This window comes from Cicer arietinum, chromosome 6 (genome assembly GCF_000331145.2).
Source record: "Cicer arietinum cultivar CDC Frontier isolate Library 1 chromosome 6, Cicar.CDCFrontier_v2.0, whole genome shotgun sequence".
Classification (NCBI taxonomy): Eukaryota; Viridiplantae; Streptophyta; class Magnoliopsida; order Fabales; family Fabaceae; genus Cicer; species Cicer arietinum.
The window spans coordinates 29,895,480-29,911,154 of NC_021165.2; the positions used below are offsets into that span (position 1 = coordinate 29,895,480).

General features: G+C 29.6%; 1 protein-coding gene across 1 annotated transcript; it reads left to right on the top strand.

Annotated features, from left to right (window-relative positions):
• Window positions 1-7,334: 7,334 nt before the first annotated feature.
• LOC101498311 (uncharacterized) lies at window positions 7,335-15,401 on the top strand. Its single transcript, XM_004506665.4, has 17 exons — window positions 7,335-7,493; window positions 8,117-8,236; window positions 8,377-8,421; window positions 8,595-8,635; window positions 8,901-8,982; window positions 9,186-9,230; window positions 9,699-9,755; window positions 10,321-10,380; window positions 10,461-10,588; window positions 11,053-11,248; window positions 11,709-11,772; window positions 12,276-12,346; window positions 12,416-12,505; window positions 13,105-13,216; window positions 13,566-13,657; window positions 14,555-14,660; window positions 15,058-15,401. The coding sequence occupies exons 2-17, from the start codon at window positions 8,132-8,134 to the stop codon at window positions 15,168-15,170; spliced, it is 1,407 nt and encodes a 468-aa protein (XP_004506722.1). The 5' UTR covers window positions 7,335-7,493; window positions 8,117-8,131; the 3' UTR covers window positions 15,171-15,401.
• The last annotated feature ends 274 nt before the right edge of the window (window positions 15,402-15,675 follow it).

The following is a 15,675-nucleotide window of genomic DNA, read 5'->3' on the forward strand; positions in this document are numbered from 1 at the left end:
CTTTGTTATACCATCCCTCTTAATCTTCAATTGGTGATACCCAAACCGTAAATCAATCTTAGAAAAAAATATAGCTCCGTGAAGTTGATCAAACAACTCATCAATGTGTGGTAAAGGGTATTTATTCTTTGCAGTTTCTTTATTCATCTGTCTATAGTCTACAAACAACCGCATGTATCCATCTTTCTTCTTTACAAATTATATTGGTGCTCCCCAGAGAGAATGACTTAGGCTAATAAAACCTTTATCAAGAAGATCTTGAAGTTGCTTCTCTAACTCCTTAAGTTATGATGGGATCATATGATAAGGAGGTATGGATATGGGATGAGTGTTAGGAACCAAGTCAATAGAGAACTCAATCTCCCTATCAGATGGCAACCCATGAAGTTCTGTAGGAAAGACATCTAGAAATTCACATGCTATTGGAATTTTTTCCAATTTTTCCTCGACCACTTGTGTATCCCTTACAAAGGTTCAGTACCCCTCACAATCTTTTCTCATTAACTTACTAACTCTCAAGGCTGAGATTTGGTTATGTGGCACCCAACAACGTTCTCCTTGAAATGAGAAGATTGATTGCCCTGATATCTAAAATTTCACCACTTTGTTATGACAATCCAAGGTGGCATGATGAAAAGCCAACCAATTCATACCCAAAATCACATCAAAATATATCAAGTCAATCGCTACTAAATCTACTAGCAATACCTTGCCCTCAATAGCTATATCACAAGAACGATAACATACTTAACAAACAAAAACAAGTGTAGCCACAACTAAAGCATTCTCTAGAAAAGATGGACATTTACCTAGTCAAGTAGCGAACCTCGAGGATACAAAAGAATGTGTAGCTCGAGGATCAAACAAAACATGAGCATATTTGGAAAAAATAGAAAGTATACTTGTAACTACATCATTGGATGTCTAAGCATCCTGTTGGTGTATGACCTTTACCATCAAATCATCTACCTCCCTGTTGATATGTTTGCTAACCTCTGACAGAAGAATTCCCATTATGTCACATAGATGCAGAATGAGCTTAAAAAGATGCCAAATTTGTTGATGTTGATACATAACTAGAGGATGGATATGTCGTGTCTACAACACAATCCCTCTTGATGTGGCCTACTTAGCCACATTGATAGAACACCTTACCATCTCTGGAACAATTTCTAAAGTGGAACCTGCTACAAATAGAACATCGTGTGGTTGAAACATCATAATGTCTTTGAGGGAAAGTGGATTGTGACACTGCTTCATAATCTGACCTATGACTCTGCATTGTCTTAGAAGATTTCCCGCTATGACCAATTCTTTGAGACATGAGTCTTTGTTGCCTCAAATAACCAAACATAGATCCATCACCGCAATTCATATAGTTATTGTAGGATCCTTCAAACCTATGTTTCTTTCGTGAATCTTGTCTAGTGCCTCATTTTTCCTTCCGTCGTTGCTCAATCTAAAGTGCCAAACTCAAAACCTCCACAAAAGTAGAACAATTCTACCCAACCACATAACTAAATAAGTAATCCCTTAATCCTATAAAGAACCTCTTGACACACATTTCCTCAGTGATAGAGTAAGGAGCGTGTATAGAGAGATGTGCAAAACGAGCACTATACTCTGAAATTGCCATACCCTCTGTTTGCTCCAATTGCTCAAACTCATGAGCTAATCCATCTCTAACACTCTCTAGAAGAAAACGAGCTATGAACAACTGAGGGAACTCTTTCCATGCTCACAAAGGTGACCTTACTTGTCTACCACATGATACTATATCAAACCAATCACATGCTACACATATTAGCTAAAATGATGTCAAGTCTACTGCTCTTACCCCAGAACAACCCAATGCTCTTCAAAGCAGCTCTAGACTATTAATGAATTATTGTGGGTCCTCAATCGTGCTAGAACCAGAAAAAGTAGGGAGGGGGTTTAAACTTCATGTAATCTGGTAAAGTAACCTCAATCCCCCTTGTTGCAGCATTCATTTGTTGCTCAACTTGTTTAATCTCTTGTTGACCATTGAGATTTATATGTCTTTGATCACCCTCATGTTGTTGTCCGAAGACAACCCCAACAAGTTGTTGCACAACCTGTTGCAATCCCTGCAGACCAACAACAAACTCTTTCATGACTAGATTTACGTGCCTCCTCTTAGGCACCTCAACATCGACATCCATGCCACATCCACCAACATTAGCTCAACGCCTATTTTGAGCACGACCTGAAACACTACCTCATTGACGTGCGCTTTGGGCATGGGCAATTAACTCATTAACAATTTCCCTTATAATATGATTCCTAGTCTTAGGTGGCATTCTCACCTAATCAAATAACATTGATCAAAATTTGAACAATATGACAAGAAAGTGTTGAAATATAGTGATAATTAATTTAAACACAGATTTAGACAACGGATGAGACTCTCATAAAGTGCTATTTCCAAAATATATATATATATATATATATATATATATATATATATATATATATTTTAAATTTTGACAAAGTACCCTTTGTAACTTCAACGTTTCCAAAGTTATAAAATTCTTGTTTAAACTTTTAACTCAGTCATATTTTAAAGAGTATTATCTAAATATTTAATATATTTCCCAAAAAAAAAAACTTTCTAGACTCAAAACAGTTGCAAAATATATCATGACTCAAATAAAATTAATATTTTTAAAATATTGTGGAGATATAAGTATAACGGTGGAGTACATAATAGAATTTCCAAAAAAGAAACACGCATAATACATATATACAGCCTATTAAACACTATGGACTCAAACAATACAAGCCCAATAACAAAAAACCAAAAATAGTGGCCAAGTAAACTAAAGGAGGTACATCTAATAGTATAATAATATATAGAATTAAATAAGTTTTTCATCTTTATAAAATTTTCATATTTTGTTTTTATTCTTTATAAAAAGATTCTTATCTTTTTAGTGCTTCTTTGATTCTTCTCAAAAACTGTTTTTCAGTTTTTCATAATTTAAAATTTTAAAATTGGATTGATGATCTAAAAAGTTTTTTTAAAAATTGTTTTCTGATTGTTGGTTTCAAAAACTGAAAAAGTAAAACCAGTTTAGAGATTTTTTGCTTTTCAATTTTGTGTTTTAATTTTTGAATGATAGAAAAATCGAAAAGATGCGGAAAAGTGGTCATTTCGGCATAATCAAAATATTATGCAATTTCAAATAAGACAACTGACAAAGCGCAAGAGCGATGTTTGTTTTAGTTCAGACTATCTTCTCTTTTAGTTGATGTCCCACTATTACTTTATTACTTTATTATATTTTAATTTAATTCAATATATTATGCTTTTTTAGGTTTAAATTATTTTTTTCTCAAAAAAAAAATATATTTAAATTATTGTACTTTAATTTTTCATTTGAAAGAGATTTATTGTGACATCAATAAACATCTATTTTATTATTACTTATTTTTTATTGTCCTATTTATTTATGATTGAGTCATTGTATTCTATTAATAAATATTAATATCGAGTATTTTGTATCAAACTATTAACAAATGAGTATAAAAATTATTTAAAAAATTAAAAGCTGCACATGAATTACTATAAAAGGAAGTATCAAAAATAAAAAAATAAAATTTTTAGGGGTTAAAAACTTAAGAATTTTTTTATGGAGTTTTTTTTTCATAGGTACGGTATTTAGAATTTCTGTCCTATTTTATTACTATTGCAACATGACATTACTTATCTGTAAATGTGCAACATTTTTTGGAGTTGAATTTGTTTTGTTACTAAAATTGATTTTAATTTAATGTGAGTTTTGTAACTTTGAGTCTAAGTATGATTTTTAAATTAAAATTTATTATTCAACTTATATTTAAAAATATTTATATTTAATTCACTTGATTTTTAAATAAAACAAATGTTAAAAAATTAATTAATTTAAAATCAATTTTAATTACGCAAGAAAACTTACACGAAATTTCATATCTGATTTGGTTGCATTGCATTTTCTATACATGTGTTGTGTGTCTAATGTATCATTTTGAGAGTGGCATTGCATTTCTATCTCTAAATTTACATTACTATTTAATTTGTTGCAGTTAACATTATCTTTATATTTGACATTTATAAATGCTATTAATGCAAAGTTGGTTTGCTTGCAATTTTTCAAAAATCAAGTACCATTAGAAATCGGGGTTGACATACTTTATTGAATGAAGTACTATTATTTTGTGAAAAGATAGATATTACCATTTCTAATATTGATGATGCATTCTTTATTGAAGGAAGATCAAAGAATAAAGCTCAAAAAAATTCAAATTTACATCATTATCAAGTTGAGTTATTTCATCAAGTAATGAATATAAAACTTCAAGAACTTAATAATAGATTTGATGAGGTGAACACTGACTTTCTTCTTTATGTAGCAAGCTTAAATTCAAGAGATTCATTTTTTGCATTTGATAAGGAGAAGTTGATTTGTTTAAATTTTATTCATCTGAATTTTCTTTTGTGGAACTAATGGGACTTGAAAGTCAACTTGAAACTTTTATCATAGATGTTCAATGTAATGATGATCAATTTTCAAAGTTGTATGAGATAATTGATCTTTTTGACATAATGGTAAAAACTAGAAGGCATATTGTGTATCCAATGATATATTTTACTCCTAAAATTAACTTTTATTTTTCCTATGGCAACTACATCCGTTGAAAGATCTTTCTCTGTCATTAATTTTGTGAACAATAGAATGCACAATTGCATGGAGAATGATTGGTTAAATGATTTGTTAGTTACATAATATAAAGTTATATATTTCATAGTATTGATGATGAAAAGATATTGAACATTTTTCAGAATATGAAATTTTTTTTAATGATGCATAAAAAAAAATGACGTGGAAGATTTCGTGTGGATTAATTACATTTTATTATTATTCCTAATTTATAAAACACATTTCCTATATTTATTATATCATTTAATTACAAAAACATAAATAAATAAATAAATAAAAACACATTCTTATTCTAATCCCTAATTTCATTCCATTTCACTTCTCCTCGTAATCCCTAATCCTAAGAAGGAGAGCGAGAAGAGAAGAAGGAGATGTAATGAAATGTGATTAGGGATTTGGGAATAGAATAAGAATGTCTTTTTTATTTTATTTTTTTATATTTTTGTAATTAAATGATATAATGAAATAGAAAATGTGTTTTTAAAAATAGAAAATGTGTTTTTATAAATTAGAAATAATAATCAAATGTAATTAAGCCACATGCAATATTCAACATCATCCTTTTTTTGACACATCATTAACAAAAATGACATTTCATTAAGTTTTATACAATAATTATATTTGGGGACCAAAACTGGATACAAATAACATATGTGGACTATTTTTGTGATTCAACTAAAATATGGGGACTAAAACTGCAATTAGACCTAAAAGTTTCAATATGATGCCTTCATTAGTAACACTATGATTAGTTGGTCTCTTTCGTTAAGTCTTAACATCAATGAACATGTCTTCTACAAACGACAAAATGAAATTGTCACGTCTCTTACAATCAATTACCACTCTTCTAGGCTACGAAAATGAGCCTCATTCAATAATTTCTATTATTTACTGTGGCTTCCTAGATTTTTGTGTTCTTCGAATTATAAAGACTCTTGCAAACTATGAGAGTATTTTTTGAGAATGTAGAGACTTTAAAGTATTAAATAATATATTATATTATTGCTTCATTGCATTAAAATGAAAAAAAATAGTTTTGGAAATGAAACTCAAACGTGAGAAAAATCTTAAATGTTGGAGCGCAAATTCGAAATACATTTCTTCTTGAAGAAGAATAAGTATGGATTTTTCTTCTAAATATTCTTATTTTTTTTTAAAACATGCAAATTAATTCACTTTAAAAAAATACTTCAAAATGCTCTACTTGCATTTATTTTTTCTTTGTATATTTTCATATTTTGATGGAAGGTAGCATCTTAGGAATGTGACCTCCACTCTCGTGTTTAAGTAAAAACTTATAAATAACAATTAAAAAATTGGTTAAAATTAGTAATATAATGTGAGAAGTGCAAGTAACATTAAGATAATATTTTTTATTACGATCAGGATCAGGTACTGCATATAGTTTGCATTTTCTTAAATCTTATATTCCTAACTTTCTTCTTAATTTAAATGTGAATAATCTTTCTTTAAAAAATGTAAGATAACTATAGATAAAGAAAATAAGACGTAAATAAATATAATGTGACTAAAAATTCAATCAATTTTAATGCTTAATGAAGTATAGTTAAAAAATAAGATAATTATTGAAAAAAAGATAATTTTAACACGTAAAAAAGAAATACACTTTAATTAATTTTAACATGTAATTAAAATTAATTAATTAAAAATATATTAATTAATTTTAACATTTAAGAGGTTATAAATAAATTAATGTTTAATTACGTGTTAAAATTAATTGCATCTTTTTTGTTTTATTCTATTTATTAATGTCTCTTTTTTATTTTCTAAATAAAATATTAGAGAAATAGGCACACAATTGCAATTTCAATTTGAATCTAATATATGATATTCAACCTAACAATATCGACATTTATGAGTTGAACTAAATTTTACATATTAATATCTCAAGACATTTATGAGTTGAACTAAATTTTACATATTAATATCTCAATTTTTTTTACTGTGAAACATTAATTTTTTTTAACTATCTTTCATTTCACCAATAATTATCTAACATGTTTTTTGAACTATAATCGTTAAACATTTAACGAATTAGCGTCTTTTCATTATCTTATGTTTATTTGTGTCACAATTTTTATCGATAATTGTCCTGCATTTTTTAAAAAAGAATTGTGTAAATAATATCCACATTAGAACAAATAGAATTATTAAAAAAAATAAATAGATATTAGATGATAAATATTTAAGAAAATACAAACTATATCTAATACTTAATTATAATAAAAAATATTATCTAAGTCTTTATCGAAAATTTCGCTCAAATCTTCTAAAAATTGTATGTATTTTATTATTAATTTAAACAATTAATAACAAATTTTTTTTGTTATTAAGTAGTATTGTTAACGAATAACTAATATTTTGAATTATTTTATATATTTTTATTTTTATTAAAAAAAAGAGAGGCCCAAAATATGAAAAAGAAAAAAATAAAGTAATCAGAAAAATAAATAAAGGCAGTTCATGGTCTTATCATAGGAGTGTGATCTAATACTTTTTTTTTTTACAAAGATATGCTCTACTTCTAAAGTTTTAAAAAAGTACAAAAAAGAATTATATAGCATCAGAAAACCCGGATATTTTGGCATATCTTTTTTATTTAAAGTGGGATATTTTAAAGATTTTCTTTATGCAATTAGAGATATTTAGAATAAATATCCGAATAAATACACTACCTTGAGGCAGTCTCCTTTTTTACTGTGATAATCTCCTCTTCATTCATCACTCCAGTTTTTGCGATTATCACTCAAGGTAGTTTCTAATTTCTGTTCATCTCTTTTTAGGTTTTTGCGATTATCTCTTTTCCATGTATTCGTTGCCATATGCATTGAATGTTGAGGAGATTTACTCATATGTGATATTTGCTATTTGGTTATTGTGATGTTGTTATGCGCTGTTTTGGTTGCTGTAATGTCGTTTAACAGTAAATTTTCATAGAACGATGTTTATAACTTTAGGGTTAGGTTTTCTTCTTTGCCTTTAGATTTTAGAGAATTTTGGTTGCTGTTATTTTTGAACCGGCTCTATATAAAGGAAAATTATTTATAGTGATAGAGTTATATGACGGAGTCAATTGGTTCAACATGGACTGTAAAGGCAAATTATTTATAGAAACTGAGTTATTCCGCTTTATTTTTGTTGTGGTTATGAATTTATTTAGAAATTGAGTCATCAGATTCAACATGACTCAATATAAAGGCAAATGATTTATAGAAATCGAGTTAGACCACCGAGTCATTCAGTTTAATCCGGTTCAATATGTGCTTCGACTGGTAACCCATTGGTCCAATGACCTTACTGAGTCAATGATCGATTCGATTTTTCAAACACTATGTCAGTTAAGAATTCTCCTTACTTGTCTTTTTCGGTGTTAGTTTTGAAGGCACAAAATGGAACTTGGATCTGTGGTTGAAGCTGTTTCTGAGGATGTTGGTGGCGCCTCCCTCGACAACATCCAAAGCTTCGAAAGCCTATGCATGCATTGTGGTCAAAACGTATTTATTCTTTCTCTCTTTTCTTTTTGTGTTTTCATAATTGGTTCCAAAACTATTCTGAATGCCTTAGTTTCTTTTTTAGCTTCATTCATTGTTTTATTCTAATCATCTCAGTTCAAATTCTTCCATGTTTTTCTCAGGGCACTACAAATTCCTTCATCACTTTCATTCCCCACTTCAGAAAGGTATATTTTACTTACGGTATTTCCTAAATGTATGAAATTTCATTTGTTTAATCTTCCTTGTATTATTCTCATGTTAAATACTTTAATTTAATTAATTATCATTATCCAATCAAATATTGTTGTTGTTGTCTCCTTTACTATTTCTATTCATTGCTTATGTGCCTTTTATGCAGATTTGGTTGTCGGCTTTCGATTGTCCTCACTGTGGTGACAAGTAAGTTACACTTAAAAATCTATCAGTACATGTTTGGAATAACGGTGAGTTTGGAATCATGGTAAACTGTAATAAATCACGGTGCCATTATTTTGTTGAACTTCAAGGTGTAGCTTTTGTCAAAATCTTGACGACACAATGTGATTCTTCTAAACTCACCGTCAGTCCAAACACAAGCTAAATTTTGTGTTTTCATTTTAATTGCTGCTATTTGATGTTCCTTGGAGACCTAATATTTCATTTGCTGTCTTTGTTTATCAATTAGAAACAATGAAGTGATGTTTGTTGGCGAAATTCCAACGCGTTGCTGCTGTTACACCCTAGTGATCCCATCCGGCAATCCAGAGGTTTTGCTAATTTGACTTGTCTACTTTATTATACTCTGAAATGTTCCACTTCCACCCGATTGTTTTTATGATGTATATTTATTGATGTATGCTGATATGAGATTTTTCATTTCATATTTTGATTCACAAAGACTGCTTTTAGTTGTCTATTCCCAATTTCTTTGTAAGAGTCCCTTATTGGTAATTGATATTTTAAAATGCAGTTGCTCAATAGACAAGTGGTAAAATCAGAGTATGCTATCATTAAGGTATGTAAACTAATCTTGTTTAATTGATTATACTTTTGGTTGAACTTATTAGGTTTTAGCAACTTAGTATTTACTGAAATATTGGTTTTTTTATAGTCTGTGAGGATTAATCTATGTAACAGATCACTTAGTGGGGTGTGGTTCTTGTTTGTTTTCATGCTGCCTAGTGCACTGTGTTTTCATTTATCAGTTATCACTAACAAGTTATTAATTGCTAGTTTTCAGTTATCAGTTATCACTAACAAGATACTAATTGCTAGGGATGGGTCTATCTTTCTTGTTTGTGTACTCTATGCTTTGTACTGTACTTTAGTTTGAAGTATAAATATAGAAGTATGGAGGCTTAAAATGGTCGAGTCGAGTTAGTCATTTCTATGGCCAAATTTCTCAAACAATGTGTGCAAAATTTATTTGAATTGTTTATTTTTTATATCCTGATGAAATTTAATTGTGTGCATGATTCTGCAGATACCAGAATTGGATTTTGAGATTCAATCAAAGACTCGGTGTGGTAGTCTATCAACGGTATATTTTAATTGTTATATTTCCTATCTACCATTTATCGTGTCCAGATTTTTTTTTGCTTGTATCTCGTTTCATTTGCCAGTGAATACATGGTAAATACATACCAGATAGTTGAGTAGGTGATTTTGTCTCAAGTTTGCTTGTCCAAATCACTGTGAATAATCAACTTTTAATAGATCCGATAAGGAGTCAGTAAATATGTTTTCCTTTTTTATTTGGTCAAAACACTAGCTCAGGAAAAGAAAAAGATGTTCATGTTACTCCTCTATGCTGTATTTTTTTTGTTAGTATCAATAAGAGGCAATAATTTTGAGTAGGTTTCTGAAGCTATATATTTGACTTGTCTTAATCATATCATAACTTAGGTAATTAGGTTGTTTCCTTTTGTTACTTATATTATTTTGTAGCAAGGATAATGTTCATATATTATAATAGACATGTAAAATGTAGGTGTTTGAGCTCTAACTTCAAATATTTTATCAAGATTCAAGTTAAAAGTTATGACTAATTGAACATTTTTTTTTCATATGATTTGATTGTATTTCTGCTTCTGTAATAATTGCAGATAGAAGGAATACTGATGCGAGCTGCTGATGAACTTCAAGCCCTTCAAGAAGAGCGCAGAGTACTATTCGTTTCTGTCCTATATTATTGTTTGGTATAAGTTCGTCTTTTAATAATATTGTGCTGTTTTTTACATTCTAGAAAGTTGCTCCAGAGACGGCTGAAGCAATTGATCAGTTCTTGGTGAAATTGAGAGCCTGTGCAACAGGAGAATTATCATTTACATTTATTCTTGACGATCCTGCTGGAAATAGCTTCATTGAAAACCCGTAAGATATTTCTTGTGATATTCTTTTTGTTGTGCTAAGAAAAGTAACTTGTTAGAGAAGATTTTACAAAAGAAGAGGGTAGTATATTCTCCTATAAGTAAACAACAAACAAGATAAAACATATAAGGGTGCTACTATATCAAGGATGTTTGAATAGGAGTAAAAGTGCCCTTTAAAGAGAAGAAAACTGTGTTTCATCTTTATTTTAAAAAAGATTAAGATATGTGGTTATTTCAAAATTATGTTTTTTGAGTGGACATTAACTTCTACTTGCTTGATTAACATTTGTATCGGATTGATGCTCTTCAAATCATTGCATGTTGCATCTTATAATCTTTTATTGTAAACTAGTTGGGCAGAAACATTGAATTTATTATGTATATACTTAATTTTTATATTTGTTGAACCTTTTGGCTGCTATTATTTTATTCAAATGTAGGGTATGACTATATCTATGTGAATAGGTTTGCACCATCATCTGATCCATCACTTACAATCAAGTTTTACGACCGAACGGATGAGAAACAAGCATTATTGGGATATCAAGTGAGGGAAGAACCACACGGGTCAGTAGGGGCAGCAGCAGGTCACCGAGCCATTGCACAGAGTAATAGTGCAGAAATTGCAGAAGCCTTATTACGATATACTGCACCAGAAGAGGTATGTAATGTAATGCTGAACTGTATGCTATTGACTATTGCTATTTGTTTTTATTGTTTAAATATGGTTTTAGACTTTTAGTGCCTCCAAATATATCACTTTTTCCTTTTATCAGTCTTTGTTTTTTTGTTTATAGTCTTTACAAATATACACTTTTTGCTTTTAGTCTTTGGTATTTTGTTTTTACTCCCTGCAAAATTTATTTATATTGGAATTGGTCCATTTAGAATCTTTTAGTCCCTCCAGATAACGACTAAAATGAATATATAAAGAGACCAAAAGCAAAAAGTGGTATATTTGTAGGGACTAAAACACAAGTGTATATTTTCAGGGAATTAAAACAAATTTATTTTTATAGGAACTAAAAGCAAAATATGAAATATTTGCAAGGACTAAAAGTATAATTAAACCATTTTTTTAACATTCAATGTCGTATTGGTGCTTATTCTTTTCTTCGCAGGTGGATATTTTCCCAATAATTTGCGCCTGTGGTAGTAGTTGCGAGACTCGAGTGTTCAAAATTAGTATCCTTTTAATATCTCCGAAATTTCCCTTTTGGTTTATCTTAGCAATGTTTTACATTTATTTAGAAGGTTTATCCTTCATTTAGCATCAATGGAAATCTTAGTTTAAAATGATTGGCATGAAAGGGTTCATATTTTTGTATATGCAAGATAGTACACCACTTTGTATGGGAAAACTGAAATCATAAAAAAGGTTTGTTCTGTTATAGCAATTAACTTGTTAAATCTTTTGCTTTGTTTCCATATTATATTTATAACCATGAGTTGGGAAAAAAATCCTGAAATATAATTTGTTTTCAAATTTTGCCTATGCCACCATAGACTGAAGCTACTCATGGTTAGGCAAAGAATGTAAATAATATTAATTATTGTGCCTTGGTAACAAAGCCTGACTCTTCTAAATTTTTGAACTTGTCAATGGTATATTATTTTTTTAAGAATCAACATAAGAAATGTGTCTTATTAGTTCATATATACACTTTGTTGAGCTTAACCATGTATAGATATTCCGTATTTCCAAGAAGCAATCCTATTTGCATCCACTTGTGATGGTTGTGGTTACCGCAGCTTTGAGGTATGTCCTGATTTTTTAGTGTAATTCTTTCTTTTAAGGCTGGGATAATTACTGTTCTTCATGATGCAGTTAAAAGCCGGTGGAGGAATTCCAGAGAAAGGAAAAAAGATTACTCTTCATGTGAAAAACATTAATGACCTAAGCCGTGATGTAATAAAGGTTTGTATCTTTTATCAAGATTTAGACATATCTCAACACATGCAGTTCATTGATTAATTTTATTTATGTTGAATGGTTAAGTAAAATAAAAGAAGGCTTGTTAGTTGTTAGAAGAAAGGGATTGACACTATTGCAAATTTTGGACTGCTATAAGCATCACAACCATTTGTAGAAGTCTTGATCATTTGGAAGGATCCGAGGAAAAAAAAAACTGTTAATGTGGATTCTTCTGAAGTATCACTTATAATTAATATTGTTAAAATTAGTTTGTCATTACATTTTGGACGAAACTATATTTTGTGGTTATTAGGAGCTTGAAATTGTCTGTTTTAACCGAAGTCTTTTCAAATAATACTATCATGAGAAAATGTATATGTTGTTTGCAATGATATTCTCAGGGCAATAGTTGTAATGATACTTGCGTATGTAGGTCTTACCGGTGAAGATGATCCTGCTGTTCCTTTTTTTTATATGACCATTTAAACACTATTTATATGATTCAACACCTAGAAATATGTTTTATATCTTTCCATATACTTGTTATATTTGTATGTTCTTTTTTTCAAAGCATTAACCGAGTTGCTTTTTGGTTTCACTAGTCGGATACTTCTAGTATAGAAGTTCCTGAACTTGACTTTGAGAAGCTGCCAAGTGGCACTTCAGGAGGTGCCGTTACAACCATTGAAGGTTTAGTTAAGAACATTAGTGAAAGTAAGTATGCTCTCTCTCTCTCTACGTACATTAATGTCAATGCAATTTATCCTACAGACAGGTTAATTACCATTTGTGGAATTGAAAAGGAAAAGACAAATAATAGTATCCATACACTTTTTGAGCTACACATGAACAGAGTAATCTAGTCTCCTAATTATTATTTTTTAAGTATTAAAAATATGTTGGAACAGCCTTTGAAAATGCAAAATTCTTATTTGATTTTATGAAGAGGGAATTTATGTTGTTTTTTGTCCAGATGTTTATGATTTTCTTTCTCATGTTGATTTTATAAGAGGGAATTTATATTGTTTTTCATCCTGACTTGATTAAATCTACATATGTACAGGTCTTGAGAAGCTCCATGGGTTTACTTTCGGAGATAGTCTTGAGGAGGATAGAAGAAGCAAGTGGCTTGACTTTGGGGACAGGCTGAACAAGGTAACTACATGACTGTATACTTGGCTTATATTTCTTCTCTTGTATGTATCTCTGGGAAGAGTCTTAGTTGCACAAGTGTAGTTCATTTATAGATTTAATAGATTACCATCATCTGCCCATATTTATTATTTATTCTTGGTTGTGAATTCTATGTTTTATAACTGGCTTGTCTTGCATTTTTTTGGGCGGCTATTTTAACCTCTCTTGTCAACTTGATGTTCCATATTATTATAGCTTGGAGTTGAAATTCATTCTTTCCGTTAAAAGAATGTTATAAACTTCACTTTAATGAATTATAAAGTTTTTGTTTATTCATGTTCAAATTTTTTGCCTAGCGTTAGATTCATGGAGAGGTGGATCAAACTAGGTTTGCAATAAGGACACAAATTAACTTAAATTTGCCTAGCGTTAGTATCAAACTAGGAATTTCCCCTATTTTCACTCGCTCACAAAATTGGCCCCCTCTTTTTTAAATCAAGTGTTTTGGTCACTCAAATTTTGAATTCAATAGTGGTGATATGATAAGTTTTTTATTGGCGAGACATAAAACTAAATCCACATCGACAATTTTATGTCACATCAATGTTTTTTGCCACATCACGATTTTTGGGTTCAAAAATCTGAATAAGAGACAAAAAATCAGGATTTTAAAACGAGGAAACCAATTCCATTAGTAAGTGAAAATAAGGGATCAAAACTGAAATCATGTTTGTTTGATATCATTTGTTTCTATATAATATATAAGTTCCTTAACTTTTTTTGTTATTGTATTGTATGTTATATATATTTCATCTTGACTCCTCTCATGTTGAAATTCTGGCTTCCCCCGTTTAAACCTATATAGCTGTATGGTCTTTGACACAATTTCTGTTTTCTGCATCTTTTCATTTTATGCAGCTTCTTACCTTGGAAAAACCTTGGACTTTAATTCTTGATGATCCAGAAGGAAATTCTTTTATAGCACCTGCAACTGATGATCTTAAAGACGACAAACAATTAATATGTAAGTTTTTCTTCTAAAACACCGACAGACATATATTTGTTGATTGTAATTGTATAAAATATGAACATATGTATAAAACATCTAAATTGAGAATATATATATATATATATATATATATATATATATATGCATTTAAAACAAAAATGTTTAATTGCAAAAATTATAAAAGATATGATAATTTTTCACTTTCACTCGTTGAATTACTACCACCGAAAAACAAAACATGTTGTAGTTAAATTTAAAGTCACTAACCCCATCATTGCTATGACACATTGATTACTATTATATGAATGTGGTGTAGTATGTATACTTGGCTGCATATATAGTTCTTCTTCATCTTAATAAATTCTTGTTATCGTTTTCTGTTTTGACAATTTTATCAACATGGTATCTCCAGACGAGGAATATGAGAGGACATGGGAGCAAGATGAAGAATTAGGTCTACATCAAATGGACACCTCTTCTGCAGATGCTGCTTATGAATCAGCAAATCCGAGTAACCTTGAGTGAATATGGTTCAAGCACCAGATATTTTCATCAACTTTAAGAATTTTTTTAACTTATATGGTTAAATTACTTTTTTGAATTTTGTTCCAATACATCTGGAATGGAGTACCATTATGTAGTTAGATTAGATAATTATACAGTTAAAGCTTACATATTAAACATTATTTTTTTTTTTATTCAGATTGTAGTTTCACGCTAATAATATAATGATTAAATTTTATATTATATGATTTATCTTTGTTGTTGGTGTCTTTGTTGCATTCATGTTTTTTTTATCACTACCTGTGCTTCATTGCTCATCATCTTTCTAAAAGAAATAATATTTTTAAACTAGTTACCTTATTCCACGTTTCTTTTGTATTTTCAATTATAAATGGATGAAATTTCGCTATTCTAAAGTGTGATTAAATCAAACGTTGACATTGTAACCTACCAAAAAATAAAGTTCTAGATCATGAAACACACTCCTTCAAACACTTCCAAGTTATCATACTTGGAGCAATATGAT